At 44.3% G+C, this 20,626-nt stretch overlaps 1 protein-coding gene across 6 annotated transcripts in view; it reads left to right on the top strand.

The window, feature by feature from the left end:
- The window catches only part of CLIP2 (CAP-Gly domain containing linker protein 2), an 86,188-nt gene that overhangs the window by 23,388 nt on the left and 42,174 nt on the right, over positions 1-20,626 (top strand). For 4 of the 6 annotated variants that reach the window (XR_011741889.1, XM_065852800.2, XM_071816878.1 and 1 more), the window contains one exon: positions 9,933-10,152. Coding sequence is in view for 5 of the 6 variants with exons in the window: in XM_065852800.2 (XP_065708872.1) it covers positions 10,041-10,152 (112 nt within the window). In the remaining variant the exon portion in view is untranslated. Of the gene's footprint in view, positions 1-593; positions 952-1,773; positions 1,856-2,885; positions 3,002-9,932; positions 10,153-20,626 lie in introns of those variants that run through there. The other 2 variants (XM_065852802.2, XM_071816877.1) reach the window with 2 other exon arrangements.

The raw sequence follows: 20,626 nt of genomic DNA, 5'->3' as shown, positions 1-20,626 counted from the left end.
TCTGACCTCCTTTGAGGTCTGTGAATGAAATGCTCTGTGGATATTGGCTATTTGGATCTTGGAATTATTCAATCACTTTTTGGTGCTTTTTTTTGGTCGTTCTCTGTGTTGTGTCATGTCTTTATCCCCCCACCCAATTCCTTTAAAAAGATAATGCAAATAAAATTGAATTGCTTGTAACAGAGCTCTTGGTCAAAATTAATCCTACTTACCTGGTGTAGTAAAGGCCACAAGGATATTGGTTACACTGAAAGGACTTCACAAAAATTTGGGGAGGCAGAAGCTAGAAGAGGTTGTCTAATGCATCTGTTTGTTCCAGGTTAGGTCTGTCTCCATCTGTCATTCAAGACTGAGATTTCAAGATTTTTTTTTTTTTAAATTTTGTGTTTTTGTTAAAGAATAGTGTGGGCAATGAGTTTCTCCAGCCTCTCTGCACAGTCGAGCTCACTTTGAACTAATGATGTAGTTAGAACTGCATAGTCTGTATCCTCTGCTTTGTTTTATTTGTTATCATTGTCACTTTGTGTTGACAAAACCAGCACGATTTCTTTTGCAGCATGAACTTATTTCACAGCACACCCTCCGGAGGGGCAGGGAGAGGCTTCCAAACCAAAGCACCAACTTCTGGCATAGTCACTAACAGAAGCTTCTTCTGGCTGGTCTGTTCTTTTTCTTCCTTTGACATATTCCTCCTCCCACTTTATTTGTTGCATCATGCTCTGAAAACTTCTGTGTGCACCAATTAGTGCTGGCAACTTTTCAGTAATACCGACAGTCGCAAAAAGCAGCTGCCTGCTGAAACAAACAGCACTTTCCCATCCCTTGCGAAGACTCCCATTTGTGACCTGCAGGCGCATCCCCTGGACCCAAAGGGTGTCCTGGCTGGGGAACAAACCTCCCTAGAAAAAGAGGCATCTCCTGGAAGATGTGGAGGGGCACGTCCGTCATGAGGTGTGTTTAATGGGCATTTTAGCCTCGTATTTGACTGTTGTGTATTGTGTGCCATACTGCCTCAGTACTGCTCCTTTCAGCCCTCTGCATGAAGCTTCTCCTGGTGATTAAAGTTTGCTCCCTAGTTATATTTAGCTTATCGCTATTTGTTTTATAACTGAGATCCTTACTATGCAAACTGGAGTACGTCAGTCTCCAACCTTGAATAAGCGTGTTTTTGTTGTTGTTTCTTTCTTTCCTCTGGATTTCTGTTTCCCAGCTGGTAAGTTTGGGGTGTTCTAGCTGATGACCATTCCACCAGCTGTTCCTAATGGAGATTTAATGATGGGCAATATGGCACAGAAAGGCAGGCTTGTCTGGAATATGCTGCTGAGGCAGAGGAAGCAATTTTGCTGTAGTTCATCTTTTACATGTATATTTACTTAGGCTTCTGTTTGGATCTCTGAGGTAGCTTGTTGAACTTTGTGAATCTCTTCCATAGGAAAAACATGTTTGTATGTTGATATATTTCTCCTAAATGATACTGGCAATAGCAGTCTCCTGAGTTTAATCTTGATGTCTCCAGAGCATCTGCAAGAACTGTTTCCCTTTTTATCTCCAGATCCTCCCAAAGCTCGTTGGCTAGATGGTGGGAAGGTGTGGGAGCACTTCTAGCATGCTGGCATGGACATGTCAAGGTCAAATGGGTGCTTTTGGATGATCAGATGGTTCAAGTTTATGGAATGCTGTGATAGGCTCTGCCTTAGGGTGCTGGAAACATTGATTGTCCTTATTAAAAGAATTGTAATTTTGGTTTTTGTTCTTCCTTTTTGATTAAAACAGGACCTGTCCGTGTTATAGACGTGTAAACTACCAAGAAGTACTTGGGTTGCTGCTTATAGCTGTTCTGTACTTTCTTGGCTAGGTGAGATTATATCTTGATCTCCATACAAAATCACGATTGCGGTCTTGGTTGCATCAGAGGAGAGATTAACACTTGCAGTATAGAAACAACCTGTTTCTGTGAGAAGTGAAGGAACGGCTAGGAATGCGTGGTGGCTCTGTAAAGCTGTGCCTAGAACATGTAGTGCCGTGGTACTCTGGGAGCGTGATGGGCTGATCCATCTGTCCTGCCTACCTGCACGCAGGCTGGGCTCGCCCCATCAGCATCACTCTTTTCTCCAGAGATACAGAACATTAAATCCCATTTTTAGCACTGATCCACCTAGCCAGACCTGTTCCTTTTGGCTGCAGGCATCTATACATCAAGCACTGCTGTAGGGGTGATTCCCAATGGCATGGTAGCTTATGGATGGAAATACTGATTAAAACCAGGCTGTGGAGCAGCACGGCTCTCACAAGATCTCTCTTGGTGCTGGAGGACGTTTGGATTGACAGCCTTTCCCAGATGTGCACAGAACGTGTTGTGACAGCCCCTCGTGTCCCAGCCAGCCCAATGAGTCTTGCTGGAACACACTAAGCACCTTCAGTCCCTTTGCAATCTGGCTGTGTAGGGTGGTGTTTTCTTTTTTCTCCCCCGTAGAAACTGTCATCTCCAACCTCCTCTGGCATAATGTACTAGTGCTGGTGTGGCTTAGTGCCTGAAGGCTTTGGGCTGGGATCTCTGGTTCTCTACATGTGGTGCAATCCAAAGTAAAGAGGCAAGGTGTGGGTGAAAGGAGCTGTGAGGCAGGAGGGGATAATGTAACAATGTGGACAGATAAGATCCAATTTGATATGACTTGCCAAAATGATTTGGTTATTGATAGGTATGTAATTTGAATAAGAGACACATTCCTTCCTGTACTATAAGGTTTGTGAGCTATCTAAACTCCTGGCTTTTCTAAGTGCCTTTGTACTGGGATTGCAGGTGGTAAAGTAGGAAACTCTATGATTAATGCATTGTGGCTAAAAGCAAACTTTCTAGATTACTGACCTCCCTGTCTCCACCACAGGTTATGGTGGAGAACTGCAGAGAAACATCTCCATGGAATTAAGTAGCCATTGAATCAAATCTGAATCGTCCAGGAGACCAGCAGTTCTGAAATCTCTGTGTATATTCTGTTCTCACGTGAGTCATGCAATTTTGATGTTGAGCCCCTATATATTTTTGTTGGGATGCTGTTCCCTGCCCCCAGGGTTTAACTCCAGGGAGCAGAAACTGATGTAGATCCAAGACCATCCCCAGGATTTTTCCCACAAACTGGAGATAGTTTTGCTCTGCAATTAGCACACAATTGTTGCTATCTGCAGTGTCAGTATTCAGTAGGCATTTTGCCATCGTGGGGAGCGTGAGCTCATCAGCAAGCCCATAATTACTCCCCAGTTTGTATGTGATGACTTCCTTGAATGTCCTTTATTTTTTTCTCCATGCTTTGGCTTCAGATTTGCATTGTGGTTTTTAGTTAGAGTGCAATGGGTTGTTTTTGCACATTCTTCCTTTAATAACCATTGTTTTATAACTAAATCAGAGGGTGATTAGTCTATCATAGTGGTTAGAACTAGCTTAAAATATATCCAGGCTTTTATTTAAAAGCCTCTAGGCTTTTCCTTTGCATTCTGTGCTAATTATTACAAAACCTGAGTGAGAAAGAAGACTAAACACAAGCTTTTTTAGAGGTTAACAACCTTGCAGGCATGTAAGGGAGACTAGATAGTAACAACAGAGCTTTATGGCTGCAGAACCTATGTGAATTCTTCAGTTGCAAGAGGGTAAAAAACCTGATTGCTCACAGAAGGTACCTGGATCCCCTGGTTTTCCCTGTGTGTAACTGAAGGCAATATGCTCCTTCCTTTCATTACTGTAATTCCTTGTGTGGGAGAAGGAAAGATTTTCTTTGGAGAAAATTCTGCCCTTAATTAAGAATAAATGTGTCTTGTTTCCTCTATACTTCAATTAAGTGCAAGGATTTAATCCTAATCTGCCATTTGCTTCAGAAGAGGATTTCTGATTGCTTGTTGGAAGGAGTAACTACTTGGAGAAGTGCGAAGGCGATGGTATGATTACCTTGGATCGGATGGAACCTCTTAAGGAATTAAAAGATAAAATTGCCTTTTCTTCTCAGTGTAATCTCTATCTCTATTAGCAAAGCTGTGGTTTGGCTTTATCAGATCCTGTCTCTATGCTGATCGGATTCATTTCCTGTCCCTTTTGCAGATGACTAGAGAGAGCGGTTTGAGTCTGGCCTTCAGATTTCAATCTCAAGGCAAAATTCTCTTTTTAAAACCCCTAGCCCATCTTTGCAGCATGGCTGGTGTTGCGAGGTCACCAACCTGCGGCACCAAATCTTGACCTGTCCTTGCCTCTGCCGTGTGGTCGACTGGGCAGTAATGTGGCCTAGAGTAACAACCATAGGAGATGGAGCTTTGTTGCCTGAAAATCAGGTGGGGAAGCTGCAGAAGAGCTTGTAAATATGAAGTGGGTGCAACCAAATGTTTGGAAACAAATGAAATAATTTTGCATAACTTAAAAAAAAAAAAAAATCATCAATATCTTTAGTCCTGTAGAGGTTTTGTACAAGGCCTAATAAATGAATACCAGTGTTGGCCCTGGAAGCTTTTTGCCTTTATTCTGCGTGCTTATTGTTGAAGCGAGTGAAGAGCTCCTGCAGTGATCAGTGGACCAAACTCTTCTCTAAGAGTTTGTTTTCAGGGAGATGTTGGGCTTTGGGTGTTGTTTTCAGCATTTACAATGCCTGGTGCTGGAGGTTTCTGTAGACAGTAGTGCTGTTTTCAGTGGGTTATTCTGCATGGGGAGTGTGACACTGAAATACAAAGCCAGAACATGGGTAGAAAAGGTAAATTCCTGCTTTTATGTTTAACTCTCCTGAACATGCATGCAAAGGATGTGTCAAAACTGAAGTGCTGTTGGACCTTCCCCAGCTACACATTGTGTGGCAGCGTGTGGGATTGTTTCTCTTTCCTGGAGAGGATGGGGATTTACCTGGCAAGCGTGAAATGCACTTTCCAGTGCTGCATATGGAGTTGCTGTTATTACATTGTCAGAGCAGCTGCAGACAGAATTCCTGGCCTTTCCAAGCTGTGTCTTTATTACTAATGCACAGTCTTTGTGCAGATTCAGCCAGGCCACCACATCTCATGGTCGCCCTGAAAATTGCTGAAATTCTCTTTGCAGATGTGCTGCCATAGGGCTGCATCCCAAGCCCTGGTGTTTGTCTTCCTTAGTATGAGGAAAGCTGGCTTTGGGTTTTAAAGAACGGTACAAGCAATTGCTTCTCAAAAGAATATCTTAGATGGTAGCAGCTAAAAACAGAAAGACTCTGTTGTGCAAACCTTTCCCTATCCAGATAGTTGTCTTTGAAGTTACTGATTATTTGCATGAGTCAAGATTGCTTAAAAAAAACCAAGGTGTTTTACTGCTTCTCTGCATTGTCTTTATCATTAACCTTCCGGTACGACATACATAACCTTGTTTTTCTTCAGTCTGGTAACTAGATACTGTTCTTTACCTTTTTAATGGGCCCATGTCCTGAAAAGGTGTGTGCATGACTGACTGCAAACTTCAAATTAATTTCTTACACGTGGATTTCCAAATTTAGAAAATTAGAAACCTCGATTTTGCTACTCACTTTCTTGGCTCTATGTTTAGTTTTAAGAAACAAGGAGTTATTTCCCCACAAAATATTATATACATATATCCAGCTGTTACAGCAGTGTTCAAGTATAGCTGGTCTAAATTCCACCTGGGTCTGCACTCACAACCAAGTCCTCATGCCTTGCCAAGGGTTTTGTGTTGTGTAAGTGCTTCTTCCATCTGGATCCATCCAGAAGGAAGCACCAGGCACAGGGTGGGATTCAGGCCAACTCGATCTGGTGCCTGGAAACTTGTTCCTGCATCTTGCAGCTGTTTCACTCAAAATGTCGAGGTGAACAGATCCTTAGATTGGTTTATACCCACAAGGGCTTTCTTCTGGGGAGTGTGCTTAAATCTGGGAGTCTCCTTGGTTGCTCGTGTCCATCTTGGATGGGATGATACTCCATGTGACAAGTAAGTACTTGTGTGCCTGGTTGAGGGCAGGAGGGATGGATGAAGCAGAGAAACTCGTGGATAAGCTCTGTTGCCCAGACTAACAAAAGCTTTTGTTTCCAGCCCTTGTTTTGTGTCATTCCTCTGCAACATCTGAGAAATAATTGATGTCTAAGCACCTCCATTTGTTTCTCTGGTTTTGATGTGTGCTGTTCTGATTTCTGGCCAGCACTGCAGACACTTGCAAATCCACATATATTGTTCCTGGTGAAAGGTATTTTTTGGATGTACATTTGTACTTAGTTGGGAACTGTTCCCCTTTTTTGAATCTGAGCCTAGGTGACTCAGATCCAGCTGTCCCCTTCTCTGATGGAAAGACGGAGAGCAGAATGTTTTGGTCATTTGAAACAGACTTTTATATTGTGCATTCCTGAGATGCTTTTCTTGGCTGTGGGAACAGACAGAACCATTCATCCCAGTATGAAAAGATTGCAGGGAGAATGTAGTGGATATCTAGAAAATCCTTGTAATCTGCATCATCTTGGAAAAGGAAGAAAACCAAAATAAACAGAGCTGGTGGCCCTGGGGTATCCACAGGGGCAGGTGGAGCTTTTTCACAGAGTGTCTGGAGAAAGTCACATTTTCATGAAGTTATAGGGGAGCTTGTACAGGTAACATAGGGAGTAGAAAAGAAAAAATGGCTCATGCATTTCTTACGCCACATGTTACAACATATTTGTCTGTGCTTCAGCATCTTCTGAGGGAAACAGCTTTTTTAGAAGGGTTCTGTTAAAAGAGGCGGCTGGGCTGCTGAGGGTACAATAAGGGAGCTGGGAGTGGGTTGTTATCTCTAATGGAGCAGGGCAGTGCCCTGCAGAGACACTGGCCTCTGGCCCAGGCCAAGGCTATTTCTGCGGCACAAAAGCTGCGTCATGCAGTTGGATGATAATGTGGGACTTGGATGGCTCAGGGCAGCGTGGCTGTGGGTGGTGAACATGACCTAATGGTGGAATTCGCAAGAGCACCATGCTCAGAGCTTCCTGAAAATCTGCTCATGTATTTTTTTGATGTTGAAATGGGGGAGAAACTAGTGACACAGAGAAGGGGTATCTGTCCCTAGCAGAGCACAGACTTCTTTAAAAATATCCCAGACATTTATTTTTATCTATGTATTTCTAATGAGCTGCATTTATATTAAAATTACCTCAAGTTCATCCTCATTTCCATGTGTGGCAGTGAGCGTGCAGGTAAACGCTAAGGCAATCGTCCCTGTTCCCTGGCTTGGGTCACTCTGCAGCTCTTTGAGATGAGAATGAACTTCAGATACGTGAGTTAACCCCCATCAAACTTTCCTGTGAGCCCAGTGTGGCTGGGCACGCAGGGGTATCTGCCTGTGGTGCAGGGTGGCACTCCAGAAGGTTTTGAATCTGGTGTGTGGCCATGAACTAGTCGTGGTGATTATATTTCAGGATAAAAGAAGCTATCTGTTTGGACGATAGCTTAATTAGTAGCCTGTGGAGTTAGTTTGTTTTTCAGCATTACTATGTTGAAAGCAAATAAATGTGTTTGCGTAAAGGATTCTGGCAGAAATCTGTATGCAGTGGCAATGCACTTCCTCTTGTTTATCTCTCTCAGCATAAAAATAAAATCCAGTGATCCTGAGAAGGAGCAGAATGTCACCATATCCTGTGACCCGTGTGGCCAGCTGATCTATAGGGATAATGTGCAGTGGAACTGAAGTTCCCTGTCCCTTCATATAGATAAGCAGCAAAATAGAGTAACAGAATAAATTCACTGTCTTCCTAAAGTTTATATGGTTCTGGCTGCAAATTTTAGGCATCCAGAGACTCCCTCTAACAAAAGCCTGAAAAAATGTAAAATATTTTTATTCTTCTGGTCCCCTTTCCTGCTTAAATTCTTCTCTGCTGCTGTTCTATCCTTTTCCTTGTCCTTTTATCCTTCCCCATCCACATTCCTGCTTGTGGATTCAACTAGCCATCGTGTTTTATCTGGAAGAACCAGCATCCCTAGCTTGCTTAATTGCAATTACACCATCAAACCTGGTAACCAAAAGATAGGAGCAGGTGATGTGTAAATCTGGGAGTAAGGGTGTATTGTGAAGAGAGCAAACCTTCAGGTTGAAGGTGATGGATGTGGGATGAGAGCTCTTGGTAAAGCACGTCACCTGCCAGCAGAAGTGCTAGAAATCAAGTTGTTCTGCAAACTCAAAGCTGGCCCTGGGCAAAATGTCTCATATGAGATGTGGTGGGTGGGAGGGAGATGTCTGACGGCTTGACAGAAAGGAGGAACCAGGCTGATCAGTGTTTCTCACCTTCATGTTCTATTGTCTCCCTGTTTTATGCTAAATAGAGCTGGAAATTGCAGCCTCCTGTCCAGCTCTGTGACAGCATCTGCTCCTCGCTGGCTCTGTTGCAGGAAGGCTGTTTTCTCTCTTCTTAACAAGAACTGCTTGCTCTTGTCCTTTGTTCCTGCTTCTGGTGATGTGGTCTGAGTATCTCACTTCTCATAAACAGCCCTGACTTCTGTGTCAGCTAAATATTCCCCAGCTGGTGCTGTCTGCAGGTGCTTGAAGCCACCTTGGGTCTTGAGCATCCTTTTTGGGTAGTGTGAGGAGGAGATGGGGTTTGATCCCTTGGGTTTTCATTCAGGCTCTCTCTCATGATCCCTTTTTTCTTTGTCTCTCTAAGCTGGTGTGAGATGACTGATTCCTATTGCTGAGACACTCTTTGGTGTCTCGGATATTTATGAACCCTCAGGAATAAAGTTTTGGAATTCTCATTGTAGTTTTTCCACGTCTGTGTCTGCTTGCAGCTTTCCCTGGAGCACTGCCAGCCCTCCCCTCGCCCTGACCCAGCCTGTGTTGAAATCCTTACTCATTCCTTAATCACTTCCCGTCCCTGCTATTGCAATTCCCTTCTCACAGCATCTGTAAATCTTTGCTAAGTTAATTCTCCGGAGCGCTGTCTGTAGCAGGCTGCCTCCTTCCCTGGCCCAAGGAGCAGGTCTGGGTGTCTCTTGTTTTCTGGGTGGTTCTTGGTTTGCTCTCCTTGCAATTCCCTTTGCCGTTATGTTGGCATTGTCCCTGGCTTGCTCTGCTGCCACCTTCTTCCCTCCACATCCCAGCCTGGTGAGCCAGCCTTAGCTTCCTTTTGGCTGAGTCTGAATTTTTTTGATTGTTTTTCTTTATCCATTAGGAATGTTTTTGCATTTTTTAAAGCAACTTAGTCATTTCCTTTATTTTTCTGGTCATAAAACTATTTGCTTGAGGAATTGTGTGCTTGTTAATGCAACATCCTTGCAAGAAATTTGGAGGTTTTATTTCGTTTGCCTACCGGGAAGGGAATGGCACAGGGCAGAGTTATGTGACTTCACTAATGAGTAGTTGGTAGAGTCATGCTTGGGTTTCAGAAAGGTATGTTTTTCCAGTCTTAATGCAAATCCATGGGGTCAGATGGCCTTTTTTCTGTAACAAGGTTTTGGATTTGTTCTTAAGGAAGGGAACTGAAAGCCCAGTCTCTGACACCAGCCTCTTCTTCCTCCTGTCAATTTGGAGAGGCTGCCCTGAAGTCTGGTGAAAATGTGGGCCATGCAGCAAAAGTCCAGTGCTGAGGGTCATTAAGGGCCTTTGGTAAGGGCTCCAACAGCAGAACTGGGTCTTGGCTGATGTGTGAACTGAGACTTTAGAGCTTAAAACCAATCAACAGTTTCAGTCACTCAAATCCCAAACTGAATTTTAATTCTTGTTTGGTGGTTCTGGGAGGTTTCAGCTTTGGTCCATGTCTCCAGGATTAAAGTGAGACTGCAAGATTAAGGAAAATATTGTAATGTTAAGGTGAGAGCTGAAGGAAATGATCAGCCTTGTTATACAGAATAAATGAAAGATCCTGATTCTCCCAGGGGTGTGATGGGGGAGCTGGGCACTGCTTTTCTGGGAGCCTGTTCACTGCTCTCCCACCCATTCTCCATCTCATTTCTTCGTGCTCTTCTCTTGCAGGTCTGTGAGGATGGAAGAAGAGGTCCAGCATCGAGAAGCCTGAACGGTGATAGCAGGACAGCTCTTTGAGGCACTGGCAATACCAGCCTGAGATACAAGACAGCAAACATGCTGAAGCCAAGTGGACTTAAAATCCCTGGCAGGGCAGGGAAGCACTCCAGCCCCGTGGGACGGGCATCGGGGACCACGGCAGCTGCTGTCACCACTGCTTCAAAAGAAGGTAAAGACGTAGTTCAACAGGAGCATGAGCTGACCCAGGTGATCACCTGGCTTAGAGGCAAAGGCCTAGTGGTGCCAGTGTTCAGAGGATGTGAAATTCCCCATCTGTACATAGACTGATTGTGAACATGTTTAATAGGATAAGTCAATGGCCTCCCTCTCCCAACTAACACACACACCAGGTGGGTTGTGGAGTGGGTGGGAGATGATGGACCCTCTGGTGTTCAGGTGTTGCCTCCTGTCTTGCTTGTGAATGTGTACACATACCTGTACAAACACTAATATTTGAAGAGCTGGTAACCAAGCAGATGGGAACCTCACCCACGGCCTTCTTCACCACTGTCCTATAGCCATTGCTTTTGGCCTTTGATAATCTTAAGAGTGAGAACCAGGCACTTAAGGTGATTTGTCCTGTGCTGATTACTTCAATTTAGTGCCTTTGTTTCAATAGAGTAATTTAAAGCACTGGGATTTGAATAGTAATTTACACAGATATACATACACACCCTTGACTGTCTGTTGATCTATATCCAGTGTAAACATAAGCTAGACCAGCTGCCATTATACAGTATAATTAACGCTTCAAAAGACTTTGAGATGTGTTTTGCTTAGGACTCATTTTTCTGGCTTCCTTGACTGCTGAGCTGTTTGGTTTTTTTTTTTTTTATTAGATATAATTTAGCAAAAGCCATAGTTTTCACTTGCTTTTTTGCACATGTGCAAGGGCTTGTTTGAGGGGCAGTCAGTGTGTGAGATCATGGGCTAAGTTCCATTGTTGTAGGGAGTGGAGCAGCACTGGTCTTCCTCAGTTGAGGACTTGGCCCTAAATAGAAGATCAACTTTTGAATGAAATCCTTCCTTGTTTGAGTGAGTTTGCACAGAGATGTCTCAGCAAATGCAGCGCGTGTATTGCAGTATGAAAAAGTCACACTGGTAGTTGGCACTGGGGTCCAATACAGCTGAATGCAGCATTTGTTCACTGGAGCTTTTGTGCCTTGTTCAGCTACAGCCATCAGTCACTGCCATAGATGATCAGCAAAGCCCACCAAGGTGGGCAGAATCAGCACCAAAGTGAGTTTGGCATTTGCCTGAGGAGTACTAAAATGAGTTTTATTCCTGGAAGAAATGTGTGTGTGGAAAAGGGGAGAAGTCTGGGGTGCTGGGTTGGTGCTGTGAGCTGCATGGCTACTCCTTTGCCCTTTGGGATCATGCGAGGGCTTTGCAGGAGCTGCTGGAGGAGTCGCAGCACTGAGCTGTACCTGCTGGGAAGGTGAGAACAGCACAACGGGGCTGTTTATCCAGCACGTGGTCAGGGAATGGCTGCCATAGGGCTTGTAGCATCATCCCTAGCTTCATCTTCTTTCTCTGTCTTCTGCACAAGAGCTCTGGCTACGTCTATGCATGGCCAGTACCTACTCTTCCTTCTGCAAATCTCTCCAAACACCTGGCCAGGTCTTCACTGTCTCCTGCTCCTTTGCTTTCCAATGATACTCTGAGATGGTGAGTGAAGAGTGCATACCCAAATCCTGTTGACTTGTGTCTGTGCCTCCCTCTGAGAGCAGCAGGGTCTGTGCTGGCTGTGAGGCCCAGCTGCAGCAGTCATGAGATTCAGCCTTTGGTGGGGAAAAACTCCTAGAAAAAAATATTTCTTTTTCTTTCAAAGTGGTTTATTTCTATTTCAGTGTCCCCATCACTCAAATCTGAACCACAGCAGGCACTGATGGGAACTTTGCGAATACCTGCAGGTAAAGGATCTGGTGGTAGATAGTTCTGGAGACTGAATTCCTTCACCTTTCCATGGATTAATCAGATCTGGGCTGCAAGAGGATGGTGAAGCTTTGCTCTGTCCTCCTGATTCAGTCTTGCTGACCTGCATCACTCAACCTCTGGCCTCTAAGTGTATCCCTGCTGTTAATTCACAGTAGTGCCAATAACCCAACTTTATCAAGAGAAGGTGACTCCATGCCACCCTGTTAGATCTGGTAGTGTGCAGGCAGCACAGAGGGCTTTCCACAGTGTCACCCACTGGAGCCTTTGTAATGTACAGAGGGACAATGGCAGAGATGGAGAGGCTGAAAACAATTTTCTTTTGTGTGTTTAATGTGAATACTGCAAAGGGCTTTTTCTGTTTTTCTTCCCTCTTTTGTCACTGTCTGGGAAAGTGCCCTCATGTGATGTATTTAGCATCTGCTGGGATGGAAGGATCATCTAAAGATACCAAGCTTTACATCAGGTCTTAAAATGTTGCATGGAGGAGGCTGGATGTGAGGTGTCTGGGGAGCCCTGCGGAAACCACGAGCTCTACTCTGTGCTGTCTCTGAACATTTGCACAAGCTGTGTGAACGGTATCTGTGCACTGAGGCTGTTTCTGGGGAACTGTTGGGGTTTGCCTGACTCCTGGGGGATCTGAGAGTAGTGGATTTTTCTGAACTCATGCGTTGCCTCCACACTTACTTGCCTCTTGCCAGAAATGCCAAAAGGGACTTCTCAATTTGCTTAGGGGTTTGGTGAACCACCTGAGTGCCGCAGCTTGATGGAAGAAAACCAGTGTGGTTCAGATTATAAAGTACAGTTCTGTACTTTATATGGTGCACCATTGCTATTCTTGAGCTTGCTACCTTGGGGGCAGACAGAAATCTCAAAAGCTTGAAATATAGTTGCAAAAGAAAACCATAAATCTAATAAACTGCCGAATTAAACTGTAACGATGTGCAGGCTATTGGCTCTGAGCTGTCTCTTGGCTGCATTACCCTGGAGCTGGCTCAAACAGACCTCACATCCAGGTTATTTCTTCCAGATTGGGTGTCAAAAGAAGGTGCTTGTTCTCCAGTTGTGCCTGAGAGTTGTCAGAGAGCCATTAAATGGATTTTGGAAAGCTTCAGACTTTCTTCTTTCTACCTTCCCACAAATGGATCAGTCTTGTCTGCAAAAGTGCAAGTAGATGTGCTTTCCTTTATTCTTAGGCTGGAATACATGAAAATGCTTTGCTTTCTGCTTTCTCTTTTCCCCAGCACTCTGCTCATATTCTTTTGTAGAAGTCAAGTGTCTCTCATCCATCTCTCATCTCTCTTTTTAGCAGGCAGTGGATTTGTACCCTGTTAAACATTTCCATGTGCTCTTGACAACTCACATCTGTAACAAAACAGAGGGCCAATACAGATGTAAGATGCTCTGTGTGTATATATAAAATATGTATATACGTACATAATGTATATATAATTTCACAGCTTTAGTTTTTCCTGGAGACCATATGTATTGTATACATAGTGTGTGTAACAAGCTGGCTCAGTATATCCAAGTTATTGTTCGTGAACACTTACTCAGAGCCCCTGTTTCTTACCAGCTCTTGGAGTGTGCTCTCTGAACTTTCCTGGAGTGGAGACTTATTGTGTCTCCTACCTGAGCTGGTACTTCCAAAGACCCAGGAGGTCTAAGCTAAGAGCTGCTTTTTGCTTTTTTTTCTTCTTTTTTGGTGAAGAAGGAGACCTGAAATGGTCATTTCCAGTGAAAGTCAGTGTGTGACTGACACCTGACATGAATTCTTGGAAAACACTGGACTCGATGAGTGCTGCCCATGCTGACTGTCCTCCTCTCTTCTTTCCCATAAAGCTGAAACAATGGAAAAAATAATTTATGTTGCTTTGTGGTAACTATTTTCCTTGAAACCAGACTGAAAATTCATCTCTAGCTGTCTCGGGAGAGGATTTGCCACAAATGCGTTGGCTTATTTCCCATGCTTCAAGTAAAGAAAGTTTCTGCTCTCAACCCCATGTGCAAGAGGTTTCTGTGCAAAGGTGTGGGTCGCTGGTCAAAGGCTCAATATAATGTTTGGATTTCTTGTTGCTTAAAGAGGCTTTGGTTTCTTTCCCACTCTCCTCCTGGAAAACCCTGCTTTGGCCTGGAGTTACAGCATGGAGAGAGGATGGAAGCTGTGATGAATGGGTCCACACAGTCCTCCCAGCTGGTGGAACAGGTGAAAGCTGCTGGGAAGGGAAATATTCACAGTTCAGAGTGTGTTTTGTCTGCTCAGAGCAGCATTAAAGTAACTTGGTTAGAGGAGAAAGTCTTGCCTTTCATAATCCGTTTTGCTGTCAGCTGGCTCTGGCGTTCATTTACAGTGTTTTTTATGGTTCTTAAATCTCTTCTTCAATTAAAGAATTCTGCCAAAAGGAAAAGGAGAAAAAAAGGAAAATTAGTATTTGCAGATGGAGCTGGGCAATGCTGGGGCTTCAGTGCTGGGGGCAGAAAACTGTAACATGCCTGTTACAGTTTCTGTGAGACTTAAATCTGAACCCAACCTACATCTTGACTTTTGCATATGGATCCTGTCTTTCTGAATGGGCAGGGGAAGTATCTGTGATCTGAATATCATATTTAGGAATGGCTTTGAGTATCAAAACTATTTTTCAGCAGGTGCACAGTTTTATTGCCAAAAATTATACTTTGATAGCTAAACTATACAGCATTGCCAGGAGCCTGGGAATGCCTTCTTATTTTCATATATCAACAGCTCCCAGCATTGGAGAATAAGGAGAAGAGGCCAACAGAGAGTTGGACGGACTGGGCTCCGGGGGTTACATCCCAGGTCCCTTTGAAAATTGTGTGCCCTAATCTTTCTATCAGGGCTGAATCTGGTTTTGAGTCTCCCGGTGGGGGGAGAAGTAAACTTTCTTTTCCGATTTGTTTTCTAGAAATGCAGTTATCTTCTGAGAGCTGCTTCTAGTTTCAGAGACTCAGCAATTCTATGTGGATAAGTCTTCACGTACATCTAGACCTCAGCATTAGTAAGTTATACTTGTGTGAATTCTACTGGAGGAGTCTAAATGTTACCACCACCTTAGCTCCTCTGTAGGATTAGTGCATTGCTCTTACCTTCCTTAATAAGAAACCTTCATTCCTTTCTACTTATCCGCAACAGGATTAATAGCAACATCTTGGTAAATTAACTTGGAAATCAGTTGTTCACCCCTCAGGTTTCTCAGGAGTTTGTTGGAGTAAACTGCCAGGATGTACAGCAATAAGAAGTAATTTTTGTTGTCTCTAGCATGATTTTGTAGTAAAAGCAGGGGGAGGGAAGGTGTACTTGCTGAGTAATTCAAGCGTTGGTAATAAGAGGCATGTTATTGGCAGGTTATTCTCAGGTAATCACTGATGGCTTGGCAGTGTCTTAACACAGGCTTTTTTGCTAAGCTGCAAGAAAGAGTGTTGAGGCTGCTTGATTATTTTGTATCAATTTATTCATTCATGTTCCCAAATAAATATGAAAGACACTAAACTACTGTTTTGCCTGAAACAAAAGAAATGGGATGGTAGTGTCCAGAGCAGCTGATTGACTGGCACAGACATAGGGAGCTAATTCTTGTCTATTCAAAGGCTTTGTGGCTCTCGATTAATATTAACTTGGGGTGTTGTGCGCTGGCAAATTGAGAGAAAAGACCCCACGTCCTGGGACCAGAGGCTGCTGTTATTTCTAGCAAACGTTTGGTTTTTGCTGTTTTGCTTCAGGCCTCATGGAGTGATTGGTATTGTGAGCTCTCATCTCAGAGCTGTCCCCAGTTAAATCCATCCTGCAAGCACGACTGGATATTCCTTGAGTCAGATTAGTGATTGTTGCTGGAAACACGTCATCGGTGTCTGTGAAGTTTGGTTAGATCTTGCTTTGTTTTAACAGGTCTGTGTACACAACATCCTAGGGCAACTGGGAGATTCTGAGGAGCATGGTTTGATTTCAGATGCCTTTGGCTACTACAGTATCAGCAGATTATCTGTCAATCAGTAGCAACAGCTAGAGTATCCACGTACACACAGTCAGGCATCTGTTCAAGAAGTTATCAGTTATCTGAAAGAAAACAGGAGTGTGTTTTCAAGGGTTGCACAGGAAAAACTGCAAATGAGGAGAGCTGCTGGTTTGGTGATTTGGGATTGATGTACAGCTCAATTGGAGAGGAGCGGTAGTGACTGATGGCCAGCACAGCTGAGGTGTTGGACCTGTGACAAACCACTGGAGAAGCTTTGCTGAGCAATCGTTAGAGCTTTAGTGTGTTCACTCATTGCTACTGTGGGGTCACCGAAGTGCCCTGCGTGTGGGTCACATCGCTCTGTACAAATCCGCTCACTCCTGGACACTGATGCTCTCATGGGAACCTGCACATTTGCTTTTAATCTCCACTGCTTACCCAGAAGCCAAATATTTTCTGGCATGGCTGTGGACCAACTGTTTAACTATTAGCATAGGGCTTGTATTCAGCTCACATGTCCCTTTCATGAGCCACTCTGTCTGGAATATGTCTTGTACTGGGTTTTCTAGGCAGGTTTTGGTGGTGGTGCCCATGCACCTCTCTTGAATTAGGAAAGGACCTTTAGCAACATTCCTTTTCCAAGGAGAAGTGGTTTGATGCCTTGCAAGCAATATGAAAGGGTATTGAATCAATCTTGATTTAATCAGCTTTACAGGTGACATCTAGAGACAACTGGGAGTCTGATTTTAATTGTCTTAATCATTAGATGCTCTTAGAAGGATTTGATATAGTTAAGCCTTAATATTCAGCGCACTCATTGTAGAAGGAGATGTGAGCACAGGCTGAAGGCATATGGAGGTCAGGGGCCTGCCGGCTCTCACTGTCTGTAGCTTCTCACAGAACAGCAGGGAAAGAAAATCTGCTTCCCACAGATGTTCAGCTTATGGTGGTTTGAATACAATGAACCAAATCCTCTTCAGCCAGGCTGGTGTAAATCTGCAGTAACGTCAGCACGCTTGCAGTTACACCCATCAGAGTAAGGGTGCAGCTTTGGGGCAGAATCTGCTCCTGCATGTTCTGCCTCAAACAATTGAACTAATCCTGCAAGAGCAAGTTAATCATTAGAGGCCCGAGCCAATATTCATTGAAATAAAAGGAAAGACTCCCTTTGGCACAGATGGATTTTGGGATGAGAATCTGTAAGATTACAGTGGCATCAGACTGTTGCTACGTAGTATGGGCTATTGTTTGGATTTAACCACCACACACTGACGCTGCATGTGAGCATCCTCCTTGCATACAGTTAAATGGGTGAATTGGTCTACACAAACACCTAAAAATATTTAGAATGCAGATGTTTTTCTCGATTTTGGGTTCAGTAAGATATTTGCTTATTCCTCAGATAAGGATGGTATGATGTTGAGAAAATCGTGACCCTAAAAAAGGCTTGGGGACATTGTTCTCACTGACTGACTGCTGTCCCGGCCAGGTGTGTTCTGAGGATAAAACCATAAAACTAATCATCTGACAAAGTTCTGAAGAAGGAGTGTAAGAAAGAGGGAATAGTTCACATGTGAGTCTTCCAAACTAGTAAGATGTACTGGGACTGGGAGCAACCTGTGCGCTCAGGGGTAGTCAGGGGGGCCTGGTATCTCAACTGGTTGACTCCCCCAGCTTTGTCCAGGACCTCTCATTGCACATTATGGATCTCACCACCAGCACTGCTGCTCACTTTGCACACCATCACACCTGGAAGGGTATAATACATAATTTCTGGTGATCATTGAGACTTATAGCTGTTGGGTTTGAGATACATGTTGTGGGCTACTATGTTCATATCATAGCTCAGATATTTTTGTGGTCAAATCTGGATCATGGTGATTTTTTTTTCTTAAAAAAAAAATTAGACATCCGCTGCAAATAGGTGATTTGGATTTTCTGCAAATATTGCCTGTTCATTTACAGCTCATTGCCTTTTGAATTGGAGGCTTAGCTGTTTAAGCCAGATATTTGGAATAAAGTAGATGACTCAGTGTTAATCTGCTATCAAATATCCTTTTTATTAGATTAGGCAAAACAAAACCAGCCCAACAAACTCTGCATTCTGCACAGTGCAGATCTGTGCACAATTGCTCTATTGTGTGACCTTCCTGGGACATGTATAGCCTGCGTGATCTGCGCATGGATGTATGGCTGCAGAAATAAATGGCTGATGAAGTAATGAATCAGAGCTGTGTTCCAGCACAGTGCAGCCCTGAGCTTGCACACAAGTTTGTGTGGCAATTCAGAGGTGTAGGTCTTCACCTCTCCTATGGTTCCCCTGGGATCCTGGGGATGCTACAGGTGGCCCCTGAAGTGTCCCTTTTTCAGTTGGATCATTCAAAGGCATGGTATAATATAACTGTGTTGCTGTCATGTTTCTACGGAGGAGAGAAAAAAAACCTACATACAAGATAGAAAGCATGGTGCTTGCTTTTCTGTTGGTACCATCCCAGTGATTCGATTAACAGTGGCTTAATTCTCTGCTGTCTTCCGGGAAAACACTGAAAACAAGCCTCTCTTAGCATGCAGATAAGGAGCTAACCATCCTCCTTGGTTATTACATGTTACATTTTTGAACTTATTCTCTCAAGACTTGCTGCAGACTGAGCATGAGAAAGTAACTCTTTCAGCTGCAAAGAGCCACCACTGTGAACATCAGCCCAACTCTTGCTAAGGGGAAGCAGGGTGAAGTAATATCGGAAACTTGGAGAAAAGCTTGTGCTTGTACCTAGGAAATGTTTCTGAGGTTCAGTGAGTAGAAATGATGATTTGTTATCAGTCAAGAGAGAAAGAGTAGGGAAGATCTTCCTGATGTGGTTTCTTGCTCCTAGTCCTTCACATGGGGAGGAGCTCCCAGGTGCCAGTAGAGCACTCACTGCCTGAGCTTGCAGCTTCTAGCTGTGCAATTGCACCCAGGCTGGAATTAAAGGATGCTTCAAGCTTGAGCTGGGGGCATGTGGGTCTCTGAAGTGCTGCTGCTCCCAAACAGACAGCACAGCAGGAGCACACGTATGAGTGACATGGTTCATCAGCTGTCATGCCACACAAAATGCTGCTCCAGGCTGAGAGAGTTGGGATTGTTCAGCCTGGGGAAGAGAAGGCTCTGGGGAGACCTTAGAGCAGCCTTCCAGTACCTAAAGGGGACCTATAAGAAAGCTGGAGAGGAACTTCTTGCAAGGGTATGTAGTGATAGAACAAGAGGTTATGGCTTTGAACTGAAAGAGGGGAGATTTAGATTAGATATGAGAAAGAAATTCTTCCCCATTAGGGTGCTGAGGCCCTGGCACAGGCTGCCCAGAGAAGCTGTGGATGCCCCATCCCTGGAAGGGTTCCAGGCCAGGCTGGATGGGGCTTTGAGCAACCTGGTCTGGTGGAATGTGTCCCTGCCCATGGCAGAGGGTTGGAATAGATGAGCTTTAAGGTCGCTTCCAGCCCAAACCACTCTGATTCTATGATATAGCTGGAGTAAGTACTATGCCCAAAGGCAGTCTGTGCCAAAGTCAAACTAGGCTCTTCCCTGGTCATTTAACCTTCATTTCACCTGGATTGTTAGAGGTATGGCCACTCTGCTTGTGCATGGCTGCTCGGGTTATGTCTTATGACTAAATATCCTGAGTTATGCACACAGAACTTCTCCTGCATTACAATCCCTGTACAGGCAGTTGTCAGAGCTGCTGATGCCCTGGTCTGGCTCCAGTCTGATCATAAAATGGTAATTACTCTCTCGATGGACCAGGCCAGGCTATTTTCTGGTATCTTCTCTTCTATGTTTTATTGGTAGTGAGCTAATGCCATCATTTCAGAGCGAATAAGTCAGTGGCCTTTCTGTGTGCACCTGCGTGAGCAATGTGCTGCTTGGCTGCTCATCTCTTTCAGTTACTGCAGTAGCTGGTTAGGAATGGCACCAGAGTCCGTCCAAGTGGGTTTTATGTGGGAATGCTGCCTGAGCAAAAATCCTACACTTACAAAGGATGTGAAGTATCAAAACCCTGCTGCTTGAATGCTTTTCTCGTGGAGAGAAAGTGCTCTGCTTGGCTGCTCTTTACAATGTTGGGTACTCAAGATAAATTCCTGTAGTTCAGAAGGTGTCCTGAGACTGCTCCTCTCTCTGTGCTAGTGCCAGTGCTCTGCCTGGGAAATAATTTATAAATGTCTCATTAAAGACCTAAGTCTGCCTCCTTTTCTTTCTTTTTGTCATCGGATCAGCTCACTGAGAGCAGCTGTCTTCGCTTCCGTAATAGCAGCCCCAAAACCCCGCTTGTGCCTTACAAATTCCCATAGCCTAAGAAACCCCCGACAACTGTGCACGTACGTATGTTCCGGGGTTTGCAGACATGGCAGGTTTAGACTGAGCTCGTTCCCAAGCTTTTCTGGGCTGCTTTGAAAAGACTCTTAGAAGTTTGCTTTGTGCTAGATTTATAAAAGAAACTTGAACATATGGTGTGATTACAGCTATGCAACTGGAGAGCCGGAGACGTGTGTGAGTGTGTGCTGGCGATTCACAGGGAGGTTGTGGTTGCTTGGAAGGAAACTCACTGTGCAGGGTAGGAGCCGTCCCTGTAAGTGTATCTCCGCCGGTTAGTGTTTGTGGGGCTGTCTCGTGGGTTATACCGTCATACTGGGCTGTCCTGGGCTGCTTTCTAACTCTCCTTTCTGTCCTGAAGTCTTTTAGTAGTTGCAATGGTCAGGGCAAGG

This window comes from Patagioenas fasciata, chromosome 19, assembly GCF_037038585.1.
Source record: "Patagioenas fasciata isolate bPatFas1 chromosome 19, bPatFas1.hap1, whole genome shotgun sequence".
NCBI classification, from domain to species: domain Eukaryota; kingdom Metazoa; phylum Chordata; class Aves; order Columbiformes; family Columbidae; genus Patagioenas; species Patagioenas fasciata.
This window is presented reverse-complemented; position numbering and strand designations above follow the sequence as displayed.